At 36.6% G+C, this 14,377-nt stretch overlaps 1 protein-coding gene across 2 annotated transcripts in view; it reads left to right on the top strand.

The window, feature by feature from the left end:
• Window positions 1–14,377, top strand: part of LOC100890592 (twist-related protein 1) — a 51,962-nt gene that overhangs the window by 22,976 nt on the left and 14,609 nt on the right. For both annotated transcript variants that reach the window (XM_011669905.2, XM_003724910.3), the window contains exon 3: window positions 13,562–13,597. In XM_011669905.2, coding sequence (XP_011668207.1) covers window positions 13,562–13,597 — 36 coding nt within the window. The remainder of the gene's footprint in view (window positions 1–13,561; window positions 13,598–14,377) is intronic.

Raw genomic sequence — 14,377 nt, forward strand, 5'->3', positions numbered from 1 at the left:
AAACAAAAATAGACAATATATTAATATTACAGGTACATAGAATAATGGTTCTGCCTTTCTGATAGAGCTATCTAACATATTTCTATGCTCCTTTTCAAGAGATTCCTAAATTTCAGATGAAATACATGGGTAAAAGTCATATGCCATTGTATATTTATATGGGAATCATTTGACGGAATCTCCCACTCCACCATGTAATTTTAGTATGCTGTAGTGTGGATTTTCTTGAGGCAGTTTCATGAAAAGAAGGCTTAAGAAGTACAACCTACATAGACCAATTGAAACCATTTTGACACAGCAATGTAAACCAAGGCCACTCGCATATGTGAAGGAGGGCTAAGGGGGGGGGGGTGGGGACAGTCTCCCCTTCCCGATACATTCTTGACCATGATCTAAAAAAAGGAAACAAGGTACAGTGTAATCATTTTATTTGTTCAGAGCCAAAACGGTGTTAGCTCTCTGTTAATGTATAGATCTTCTGGCTTTAAACATATGATTTGTAAATTCGTAATCGCAAGATTGCTCTTGGGAAACACTCAAAATACAACACAATTTCAAAGAAAGAAAGAAAACAGAACAGATGCCATAGAATTGCAAGGTCTGGACGATGATGATTAGAATAAGCCTAGCCTATGAAAAGCAATTGAAACCCATGCTGAAGTAGCATTGAAGAGACCAAGGTATGTTGTACTGTGCCTGGGGTGCTCTCTGTAACTCAACATATGTAGAACAATCATGCAACCTCTTCACAGCCAGAAGGGCCTTATATAACTCTGTATTAAAGTGTGTGAGTTAGCGCCCTTCTGGCTCCAAACTGGCTTTGTAACCTTTGAATGGAAGTTTATCCGGCGCTTGGTTGATGAGCTCATCTCCTAGCATTTCAATCTTACGTCTGGCCATGTTGTAATGCGATACCCAAGGAATCGGATCGTAGCTGGGGATACATGGTTCAAAAGTTTGAAGGGAGGTGATATACCTGCATGACTGTTTCCTGAAAGCAAAGCCTATGTGTAACTTTTAATGTACAGGTATTGAGATGTGCATCCTCCATATCTTGTGGGGGAAATGAAGGTTGCATGCTTGTGGCAACGTCAAAACTTTGTCAGATGTACCGTTTACAGCTAAATTATTCATATACCCTTACCAAGTTTTGTAAGTTTCAAGTATGTGTCCTGATCTATGTTTCCTGAGAACGGGACATATTAAAGTTCACATCTAAAAGTAATCAACAAAAGCCCCAATTCAACCAGTCCAGGGAGTGAATAATTAAATTGATACTGTATTTCCAACTTAGTTATAGATACATTTAATGTTAAATGTTTATAGTTATTCAAGTTACATTCTTAATTTCTTATTACTATCCTTTGTAAGGCACATTCAATATGTTACCCTGGCAATGTGGTATAGTGGGTTAATCACTCGATCAAAGGTCGAGGGTTCAAATCTCTCATTTAAAAGCATGTCCTTTAAGGGACAATGCTCTCTTGAATCAAGATTTTTTGCCTTGAAATGTGCTGTGCACCAGCAATGGCTACTGAAGCTAAATGCTAGCTAATATGTGTATCATTAATTGAATTAGCATAATTATTTAGAAAACAAAATGACTCAAGATTTGTGTATATTTACAGTGGATGGTTACGAACTTACAATGCTTTTATGAAGTCAGAAGAGAAGGAGATAACTTGCTTTGAAATAATTTGCACAATTGGATTTATTGACCATGGGTAGAGTGACATAATGATTCATCATCACTGGACAAGGCTGGTTAAATCATGTCCTGAGAGACAATAAAAGATAATTGAGACACTGTGTCGCCACAGGTCTGAAGAATACACCAGTGTTTTGACAATTACATATTTGTACCTTCTATTGATATTAAAGGCTATGATGAAACAGTTGTACAGATGTTGTCCCAGTTTTAGTTCGACTATTGGAAGACAACCTTTATTTCTTTTTTCATATTCCAGTTATTCTTCAAACACAATGTTACAAACAAATTGTCTATGATATTATTCCTTGTATAATTCTAACAGGTGCTAAGACTTTACCTGATCTCAGGATCTGTTATCTCTCTGTTTCTAGACATGTACTGTTTAGTTCAATTTTTCAATAGAAAGATATAGGTATAGTACAAAATAAACATTTTGATACAACATGTCTGAGTCTCATTTAAGGCTCATTGTGTAAAACCAACTTCAACACTTTTATGAGAAGATATTACCCCAAATAAACATGAACCAAATTGTATTGGGTTATCATAGTTGTTCCTATTTAAGTTGGTTGGTTGGAAGAAACGCCCAAAAATGTGCCATTCCCACCATTCCAAAGAGTAGTTAAAGTTAGTTAAAGGAAGATCCATGTACATAATGTTCATGGTTGAATATACGAGGAAATAATGCATGTAAGCATCATCTGTTTGGCGTCTCCATGAGATGAGCTGTAGACTTCATTATCACTAATAGCTATGTGACAACCTTCTCCCAGGCAATTAACATCTAAATGTGTATGTAATAGGTGCTGATAGAAAGGTACTGAGTTGAGTTTAAACTTGTAGGTCTTGAATGGAGTGGATGTAACAAGATATGAGGCTTCATGCACTTACAAAAGTGGGGGATACACTTCAACTGATGTTCATATGACGTATATAAACAACTTTTTTTTTTGGGGGGGGGGGGGGACGGGGGTCCTGGTGTAAGGGGGGGGGGGTGACTAGGGTCCTTCTCAGAGGGTATAACTTATTTAGTTTGTCACAGGTCACATGTCTTGACACTATATGTACAAGTAAAAAGGATATAAGAGAAAATTATCTGTAGATTTAATTTTCCTTGCCTATTATTTTTAGCTATATAACATTCATATATATTGAAATATTTGATGTTTTTTTAATTTTCATTTGTCTCTGTTATTCAATACAGACTAGAAAACAACTATTCTGAAGTTGTAGGAAGGCTAAAAGCTTTATAGTTCCGATATGTATTTGCTGCAGACAAAAGTTGATATATATTTGCACCTGCACAGTTATGTGCGCATATTGCAGTTGATCGGCAAACGACATATGGCAGACAGCAAAATTGAAATGTCCAGTTATAGATAGATTTATGACAAATCCATCATCTTTATTGCATTATCAAGCAAGACATCCAGGCAATATCAAGAAACAAATTTAGTGTTTGCCATCCAATCTGACCTCTGACATTTGGCCGAAGATGGTTACAACTGATCTATGGTCTTGTTTATTTCAATATTTATCTCGCTCTTTCAATATTTCTCTCGCTGTGTCAGTTTATAGTGTCATTTGTGAAAATGCTGCCTACTAAAAAGTGAGTAAGACAGATGTTACAGAAAAGAAATAGTATTGTATAAACAGAATTGTGTGATGTAAACTACAAATAAATGCGATCTCTCGACATGCTGTTTGGTCACTAAGGTCTTATGTGGTTCATATAAGAGTGTTTATGAATGAGCTACTAATACATTATAGAATACTCTAGTCAATATTTTGTTTTTGTTTTTAAAAAAATGAATCAAGAAAAAATCATGAATATTTAATTAAGAATTGAAAGCAAATTTCTCTCCTCTTGATAATGTACAAGTTTCTCCATTTCTTCTTTATCATGCATATGATCGTGAAAAGTGCAATTGTTGTGCAGAGACCCATACACAAGTTGTTGAGGAGTTTTTAATCTGAAATAGCACTTTTTTTTCTTGGTTCTATTTTTTTTTTAAATACATCATACATGTGTAACTTGTTGAGCCATCCTGTTTTAATCAATATTTTTGTTTGTAATTGTACAATATTCATGCAAAATAGGTCATTGCACAGATGTGTTTGTTTTGTGCATTTGAGTGCTTTCATATCTTCTAGAGACAGCAGATTATGTTAATCTTCTCTTTTCATTTTGGTAACTGCAGTGAGTTTATGGTTAAAAAAAAATTTCTTCACACAATCAAAAAAGGATTTTGTTTTGCTTTTGAAGATGCACTTATTTTCAGGCTTTTGCATAGTTTTTTTTAATATTTTTTTAATTTGTGGGTGTGTCTGTAATGGAGCTTTGTTAGGAGTTTTGTTATTGACACACAGCAGTAGAGTATCTATGTAAAAGCTGCGCTATGTAAATTTATCTAATCATTATTTATTATTATTTACTGCATTACAAAAATCAATAAGCACATAATCTGGATAAAATAATTGAACATATTTCATTCAGTTTTGGAAGTTTTTTGGGTGTACCATCTTTTGAAATTTTTTAGGCAAATATTTTTGAGCTTTTGTCTAGGTCATGTGTTGTTCAACTTATACCTTAAGAAACTGAACGATATTGTAGGCTTATTATTAATACTAAGTATTCTGATTGTGACATGAATTATGGATTTTCTAGTCTAATTTTTAGCACCAACATCTAAGAATACATTGTCCATTGACTTCATCCCACACTTTCTCAATGAACTTTACAGGACATTAAACCAACTAGTGTGAAAATACTTAATGTACCCCTGCCATTTGGTTGGTTTCATGAAAAGCTTAGTGTGAAAGTGGTATAATACAGTCCCATTAGCTGGGATTAGTGTCATAAAAACACTAGCCTAAAATACACTCCCTCCTATCGCAGGGGCGGATCCAAAATTTTACAAAAGGGGGTTCGGCTCAAATGTACAAAATTGCGAAGCCTTTATGGCGTGGGGTCCTTAAGTTCTAACCTTAGGGTGCTCTTTGGTACATTATGAGGCAATTTGCGTTAGCTGAACATTTATGTAAATATTTCTTAGCTTTTTTCCATTTTTGGGGTCGGAAAGAAAAAGGGGAGGGGGGCGTGCACCCACATGCCCCTTGGATCCTCCCTGTATCCAGGTTGGTGTCATGAAAACCTTGGTGCGAAAATGGTTCTACAGTCCCACCCATTGGAATTGGTGTGATGAAAACACTATACATCTATGGGGGCAGGTGGGACTAATGAGGCATGCCACCTTACATCCATCATGAGGCTATGTTTGTCAGGTATTAGTCTGCATCGTGGAGATCCTGTTCCCATCTGAGCATGTGTGATAACATTATGCCCTTAACTGAAAGTATTCTGTGGCTGGGGGGGGGGGGGAGGGGTTAGTCCAAACAAATGTGCCGTTACCCATGCTTTTGAGTTGTAAAAAGAACTTTTGGCAAGCATTTGCCAGATTGTATTTGTAGACAAATCCTTAATTGAATCGTTCACTTTATTTATATTGTTGTTTTTTACCTTTCTTAGGGGGGATTCAATTACCTCCTGCCCCAACCCCTGTAATAGATAAAATACAGTATTATTGAAAACAGTGTTCGTTAGGGATTGCAAACTTAATGAACCAAGGAATGAAAAACAAATGTTTGAACAGTATCATCTTTAATTGCAGAATGGATGCCTGTAGCAAGAACTTTTTGATAAGGTAAATGTATTAGACTTAACCAAACCATTTGTTTACCAAATCTGTGATTGAGATCAATATGAGCTTTAACATTTATATATCAAACTTGACACACTGTTGCTACCACAAAAATTAAACCGTAACATCATTAGCTGGGAAGCAGTATCTGTGAGTCTGAGGTAGATGTGGACATGTTGGAAATGTAATACTTGTATTAGTTCAGCTTTCTACATTTTGCACTGATGTTACATGGTTATGCCCATAGATGCTTTTAGAAGAGAATCTTGTTTGAGTTCACTAGATATACACATGTACCTATTGCAGCCAACACAGCGATTCTTAGTCATTATCTTCATAATTAAAGGAAATTTCAACAAAGATAATAAAAACGCATCTAGAATTTTTCCCTAAGGTAATTTTTTCAGCCCATGTGCATTCATCATCACTTATTCACAAGTTAAAAGCTGGAACCATTTTCAAGTTGAAATTCTCTGTTCTTCAATGCTCACGCCCTGTATGTTTACACAAACACAAATGCCATTGCATCTTTATCCTCATTTGTACTTGGGATTGGATGGGCCCTAGCTATCTCCAATAAGCTCTGTTTGATATGATGGTCAATCTAGGCATATGGATTCTAAGTAGGCGTAGAGATAAAGCCCTGTCCGATCAATTAGAATACAAACATCTGTATATCAGTTTCTAAACAGAGATCAGTACTACCCAACAGATAAAGTACCGTAAGCTTAAAGGGAGTGTCAAAGAGCATGGTATAAATAATGGGTGGTGTAACTTTGAAATTGTTTTTTCTTCACAATCAGATAATTTTCTACAGTTTGTGAATGAAGAATTAATTTGAAAGAAGTCTAATTTTAGTAATTCTATTCACAAGTATCAAAGTTTTTTTTTGTTCATTTAAATCCTAAACTGCTTGTAAGAAGGACAAGAGCATAGACATGGGAACCTCTGTTTTTGCAATGTCCAAATGACATGCCCGTCCTTTCTTGTGAAATGGACATTATTTTTGCTCAAGTTCTATTGAGATTTTTGGCATATATACTTTCTCTTTAGAATTATACAGAATAATATTAAGATAAGGATTAGAGGAGTTCAAAAGAAAATCATTGTCAATTACCAAATATCTGGTGTGCAGACAATTAACACTCCCCAGCATACATTGATGCACTATGCATGATTTGTAAGAGGAGGTATACAAAAACTCATAACTGCTAAGGTGCCAGAAGCTTACAATCCTAGATAAAAAATTAATATTCAGGAGACAAGTTTTCAATCACGTTGCTCGTTTTTTAAGGATCATGTTACCCAGGATGTTCATCTGATTGGTAATGTAACTTGAAAATGAGTTCTTTCTTCACAATCGGGTCTATTTGCTGCTGGTTGTGAAGAAATAACCAGTTTTTATTTCATGTTCCTCATAATTGTGCAAACAGCTGTATGGGTTTCAGAGTGATATGTCATGAATAATGTGCTTACAGTACTTTTAACAAATATCTTGAGGCATCAGATTTCCATATGGATCTTTCACCTTTCCTTGCAAACGTCTTCGCTGTTTGAAACCCAAACAAACTGATCTGTTTATATTTGGCAGCCTTTCTGGAAACTCGCCCGACATCCTTCCGCAATTTCCTTATAAAAAGAAATTCCCCCTTGGTGGAATTATTCCGGGACTGGTCGATATTGCAGCTGCCATTTCTAACACCCTTTGGTGCTTGAGATTTACACAGATGAATTTATACGAACACCCTGATGTCTTAACAGTGTGCCCTTCTTTCACCTCCTAAAACCTCCTCCTGCAAGGCATGCTTAATTTAAAGGGAAACTAAAAAAAAAGAGCCAAAAAAAAAATTGAAATTTTGAGAAAATCAAACATACAGATCAAGAAAGTTGCACATCTTTATAAAGTTAAGATTATTAGATGATGGAGGGAGATTCTCATATTAACATATTTTTCTTGTAACTTTATGATATGTTGTTTCAAACTCTTCCAATGTTTGTTTTTATTTATACTATTATTATAATTGTTCCTATTCACCTGCTAATGTTTAGTTCTCAACATGTTAGATATGATATTTAAGTAGACTTTCAAATATTCTTGGTAAGATCCAAGCGTGCAGTCTTGATGTGATGTGAAACTGACGATTATGACATCATGTGCTCTCTAGCTGATTGACCTCTATACATCATCCTCATTAATCATGATCATCATTATCACCATCAATATTTTCATTATCATCATCATCTTCATTATCATCATCATCATCACCATCTTCACCATCATCATCATCATCATCACCATAATCACCATCACCACCATCATCACCATCATCATTATCATCACCACCATAACCATCACCATCACCACCATCATCATCATCATCACCACCATCATCACCATCATCATCACCACCATCATCCCCATCATCATCACCACCATCATCATCATCATCACCACCATCATCACCATCATCATCATCACCACCATAACCATCACCATCACCACCATAACCATCACCATCACCACCATCATCATCATCATCACCACCATCATCACCATCATCACCACCATCATCACCATCATCATCATCACCACCATCATCATCATCACCATCATCATCAACACCATCACCATCATCATCATTTTCATTATCATCGTCAACAACATTATCATCATCATCATCATCACCACCATCATCATCATCATCACCACCATCATCATCATCATCATTACCATCACCACCATAACCATCACCATCATCATCATCATCATCATCATCACCACCATCATCACCATCATCATCATCACCATCATCATCATGCTCATCATCATGCTCATCATCATGCTCATCATCAAAATATACCTAGTTGGGAAGAGTCCTCAAATTGTACCCTATATGTAATGAGCCAAGTAGCCATAGGCCTACTGAGCTAACCGTATGTAGTTTCTAGTCTAAACAGGATATGATCAGTGGCGTATCCAGACCTTGCCCTTCAGAAGGGGCAACAAATCTCAGCTTACGGCAACCCAATAATTCAGCATTGATTTCATTTGTACTAGCCTGTGTTACGTTTGGGGGTCACAACCTAAATTGAAGGCTATATAGCTCTGCTATCTTATCATCGCCTAGTTGCATGCTATAACTGGGTTGATAAATGGGCCCTGGGTCTCATTTCCCCTTCATCATAAATTGTCATGTTTGGAATTAGTATCTTTAATATTAGTAATATGTCAGTTTCCCTGTTTCTGTTGGGGCTTAGTAGAAAACTACTGGTATTTAAAGTATATGCTCCATGTTTCTGTTTTTTCCAGTATTAAATAAATCGTTATTGTCTTTGAAATAAGTCCTGAAGTATAGGCCTGTGTAAAAATAGAGTGTCATTCTTTTCCTGGTGAAGGATGTATGGGGGAGGGGGGGGGGGGTTGACTTGCCCCCATTATCCCGTTCATGTCCGCTAGTTGACATGATGTTAAGTCTATGTGATGTCATGTGCTAACCAGCTGATTATTTGACCTCTACATCTTCTATCTATTAGACCTACTACACAGTGTCACAAAAAAATAGGTAAGCTACATGTAGTATCCTATCCAATGTTGTCTGATTCACATACGTATCAGTATGCTATACATATTAATATGACTCCAGTGATATAGGCCTACAATTCTGCCAAACTTTTGCGGATATTTAACATTTAATGTGATTTTATTAAAAATATGAAAATAAGCTGTCATCACTTATTACTACTTTTTGTCTGTATTATTGATTCATTTTTTTCTTTTGAGCTTACCACTTGTAACAGAAATTGGTACATTTCATACTTCAGAGCTTCTAATCTTGTTCCCTTTAACAGTTTTATTTAAACTGGCAGGTGAATAGACTGATGATACTATTCACATCATGTATGCAGCCTTTTCATGATAGCTGTTTGGTCATGTAAGTGTAATGCAGTGTATAAAAGTTTTATGCCCACCAGCATCTTTAAAAAGTAGTTAAAAGTGAGGTTTTCTAAGAGGAGATTCATTGTTTTGTCGTGTTTCCAGGTCAAAGCCCTCCCAAAATTCTCTGGAGCTCTTTCTTAGCTGTCCAGAGCTGAATCAATTTTCATTTTTGCTTCTGTGCATTTGTACTCACCAATTTTCATGTGCTGTTGTTGCTTTTTCTGAGACACCATGTACTCAAGCCGGAGCATACTGGTGTCGCATTGAAAGGTCACAGAGCACTCCTATTTATCACAGGACGGAGGGTTGGGAGGATGATGAAGACAAATTAACAAATTAACCCCCATCATACCGATGCTCCTTCATCTCTCACAAGATGAGAACTGATGATTTCATCTCGGTAGCATGAACAATAATTTCCTTTAGTTTTCACATTGAATTTTGTCGTAAAAGTTTGGGAAAATCCAAGGGCTTGCTTACACTTATCCCACTTCACGTGCCCTTGCATCATACTGTTAAATTAAGATCTTGTTTGTCTTTACAGTCTTTTTTATGATATACGTTTAAAAATTGCAATCATTTTGACAGAACATGTACAGGATTTGTTGTAATTGACTTGTAGGGGAAATTGCAGGTAGAGGAGAGTAGAAAAAAATAGAGAATGGATTCTAAGAAAGTTTTGGGCCTACATTTTGGTTTCAGGAACTTAAACAAATTGAAACAACATTTAACTTTAAATGTTAAAGCTTTAAACTATTTGTGTACATAAGCAATGACACGTACAGATATGTACAGTATAAACAGCTTATTTTAAGATCATAGGCCGCTTTGATGCCTTCCAGTAACTGTAAAGCCGTAGTTAACATGTTTGACTAAAGGTCTCCTAGAATATTACTGCCTGTGGAAATATACTCTACTCTATTTCAGAAGTGATTTCCTCGAAAACCTTTTTATAGGCCAATAAAATGTTTTACTGTGCCATGTAGATGGTTTCAATTACATTATATTTCCATACTGGGAAGGAAGAAACTTATACATTTCCCCTGTGTTTATGTTCTGATGATACAGTCTATATTCATAAGGTCATCATAAACCAAGGTCATGAACTGAACAGCTGATGTACTTATGTCACCAAAACAAATTGAACTGCTTTGACAACGATAAGCTGTCTCAATTATACTTTATATTAGAACTCGAAGCGAGAGACGATTACATTTTGGGCATGTGGAAGTGGGATTTTTAATATTTTAACAAAAAATCCTGAACTTTTGACTTTACAAGAATTGGTCATTAAATTACTTCATACAATATTCAATGATCTGAAGATTGTAATAGATGTAGAGGCCTGATTCCAATATATCATATGCACTTAAAGGGAAATCGAACCTTGATTACAAATTAATGTTGGGGTAGCGCCAGGAGTGTCACAATGTGACGGACATGTGCGCTATATATTAAAGGAGCCACCATTATTATTATAATTATTATTATTATTACTCAAGAGGAAAGCAGAAAATCAGAGAAGGAGACTGTTGAAAGTTTGAATTAAGTCTGACAAATTTTTAAAAGAAAATTATGAATTTTTAAATGTTGCAATCACTATAGGTATGGGCTCTCGATGATGTCACTGTGATGTAATGCCTGACAAATTTCCCTTTTGTTCCAACAACAACAAAAATGATTTTTCTGATTTAATGTGAATAGTATTTTGTAGATTGTACCCATACTTCATTCATGTTTATTTATGTCGAAATGGTTGCAATATGTACCCGTGTGCATTTACCAAGTTCTGGATGCAAAATTGAACAAAAAGTAACTTTAAAATATCATAGATTCAGACTTATTGTTATCATTTTTATTATTCATGTAACACTTAAATCAAACTTTTTCCAAGCATATTCCTGCCTTAGGTAGAAAGTTACAGTCCTGTAGCTAGTAGTAGTAGTAGCAGGAAGAAAGCAAAAACAGCTGGCGTAGATTAAAGGAGGAGTATATTATTGTTTTGCTTTACACCGCCTGTTATTAATAGCATAGTGGGATGGGAAAGGCAAGCAAATTATATTCCAGGGTTTGTTTTCCAATACGCCCAGGTTGTGTTTCTTGTAACGCGAGCTCCGGTCGAAACAAATTTGATGGTGAAAAGTTGAAAATGTTGATGACAAATGCGAGGGAGATTGTGTTAATCCTTTGCACACAATAGTAGTAGTATTGGAGGGAATGCACTAGCTAGAATGCACTATGACATAGCTAGCATGTCAGGCCAGCCCTATTGAAGACCATATTAGGGTGGTGTGCGTCATATGTCGTTTACCCCGGGTTTGCCGGGCACCTCGTTCAGCGGCGGAGGGGAGAGGCGTGAAGAGAGAGTGACAGAGGGAGGTGGGAGGGAGGATGGGAGGAGATGTGAGGGTAGAGGAAGGGGGGGGGGGAGAGAGAGAGAGAGGGGGGGGAGATATGTTAGAGAGAGAGAGAGATGTTATAGCACAGGGACAGATGTGGTATAGGTTTGGAGGATAAGAGATTGATTATTAAAGGGCTTGACGGAAAGAGAGATAAAGAGAGAACAGAAAGGAGGGATGTAGGGAGGGATGTGATGAGTACAATTTGAGAGGAGAGTGGTAAGACTAAGATCTGCATGGAGAACATACACATGTGTGCAAATGAGAGTGCACAAGGGAGAAAGAGAGAGAGAGAGAGAGAGAGAGAGATGAAGCGAGAGACAGAGGGGTAGGGACCTAGAGAGAGAGAAAGTGAGCTGAGAGAGGGACAGATACAAGAGAAGGAGAGGAGTAAGGGAGGGGAGAGAGAGAGAGAGAGAGAGAGAGAGAGAGCGAGGTGGAGCATGGAATGAGCTGGGATACAAGAAATGGGGAGAGTCAGTAAGAGAGGGATCTAGGAGAGAGAGAGAGAGAGAGAGAGAGAGAGAGAGAGAGAGAAACAGGGGGAGGGTAGAGAGAGAGAGAGAGAGAGAGAGAAACAGGGGGAGGGTAGAGAGAGAGAGAGAGAGAGAGAGTCAGAGAGATGTAGTGAGAGACACAGGGGTAGAGACTGAGAGACAGAAAGTGAGCAGAGAGAGAGAGGGGGACAGATACAAGAGATAGGAGAGTCAGTAAGGGAGGGGTATGAGAGACAGAGTAAGGCTAGAGAGAGAGAGAGAGAGAGTCAGAGAGATGTAGTGAGAGACACAGGTAGAGACTGAGAGACAGAAAGTGAGCAGAGAGAGAGAGAGGGACAGATACAAGAGAGAGAGAGAGAATGTGTGATGGAGCGAGAGACAAAGAAGATGAGCTGAGAGAGGGATACAAGAGATGGGAGAGTCTAAAAGAGAGAGATATAGAGAGAGAGATTATTTTGATGAATGGATACCGGAGTGAGTGTCAATCTGTAAGTACCAGAAGACAGGACTGTGCCATGTAGAATGATGAAGACCTATAAATGACTTACAGGAGTGATGGGAGGGAGGGTGTAGAGAAAGGTGTGTGTGAGAAAGAGAGAGAGAGAGAGAGAGAGAGAGAGAGAGAGAGAGAGAGAGAGAGGGGGGGGGGGGAATGAAGAATGAGGGCAGAAAGATGGAGTGAGATATACCAAATTTAAAGGAAAAAAGATGGAGATAATTAGAGAAATGGGAAGATGTCAGAGGACAGGGTTGGAAGAAAATGTGTAAGGGAGTTTGATTAACTTTGATCAATTTATCAATCTTTCAATTTATTTGTGATTCATAATTGTGTTTTGTAAAATAAATTTCTTAAATTCCAATAAATATATTGCTTTTCATTTTCATTTTTCTTTATTTTCTTTCTTCTCTCATCCCCTTTCTTCATCACTTCATTGTAATGGCTATATCTCTGTGTCTCACCGCCATAGAGTGTTATGGTATTTTTTGCGAATATGTACTTAATATTGTAATTCAATCTACAAATTATTTGTGTTTTTACTTTCCATATATACAGGTTTTCCCTTTAAACTCATTTGAAATGCAATTGAAACTTTTCAGTCAAACTCATAATCGAAATAGAGGAGCACCTCGAGTGTTAAGTGTGACAGGCATATCAGCACTATATATAAAATACAAGACCCTAGGTTACTGCATATATTGTTTAAGTTGCTTTTTCAAATAATTATATGAATATGTTTTAATGATAATGCTTGCATTGAACTCCTTAAAAACAATTATATTTATTTAATTTTACTTTTGTAACTTTGTAAATATAGAGCAATGATTCTGGAGGCGGATCGTCTTCTGATGAGGTATATGTTTAACCATGTACAGGTGTACTATTATCCATCTTGTAATATCAACTTAATTATGGTGCACTAATGTAGCTAATCAAACATTGACTACCATATTATTCCTACTTATTTTGTATTTTTTGAAGTGATTTAAAAAGCGCTGGCAAATATTTGTATAAGAGCGCTACAGAAATGTAGTTATTGTATTCCCTTGTAAAAAAAAAGTACCATGGTAACCATGGTTCCGTGACCAAATTATCATCCACCATTCGAACCATGGTAACCATGGAATCAAACAATGACATTTGGTATCAAACAACAGTAATTTCATTCTTTGATTCCATGGTCACCATGGTTCGAATGATGGATGGTAATTTGGACAAAGAACCATAGTTACCATGGTACTTAACCATGGTTACCATGGTACTTTTTTTGGGAAGGGTTGTAAAGTGCTACTATAAATTTGAGTTAAAAGGAAACATAATCTCAGGTAAATGATGAAAAGCTGTGTGCCTAGGAGAAGGACATTTACAGATGTACAGCCATTAGATGGACTTATCTAGAAAGACCTTTTTTAACACAAAACATTTTAGTCCATACATCCCTTAAATAATTGACAGTGAGGTTATAAATTCTCTCTATTTCTTTCTTTATATAAGAAACCTTCACAATCACAAAATCTGCCCCAGTCCATGTTCTCTCACTTGTTCTAGGTTTGAAGTGTGATAAATAAATTACAGATTGCTGTGATAGAAATTACCATTATGTAAATAAGTTCTTCTCTACATTTAATGACTT

The sequence above is a fragment of the Strongylocentrotus purpuratus genome, unplaced genomic scaffold (assembly GCF_000002235.5).
Source record: "Strongylocentrotus purpuratus isolate Spur 01 unplaced genomic scaffold, Spur_5.0 spur5_scaffold_17, whole genome shotgun sequence".
Classification (NCBI taxonomy): Eukaryota; Metazoa; Echinodermata; class Echinoidea; order Camarodonta; family Strongylocentrotidae; genus Strongylocentrotus; species Strongylocentrotus purpuratus.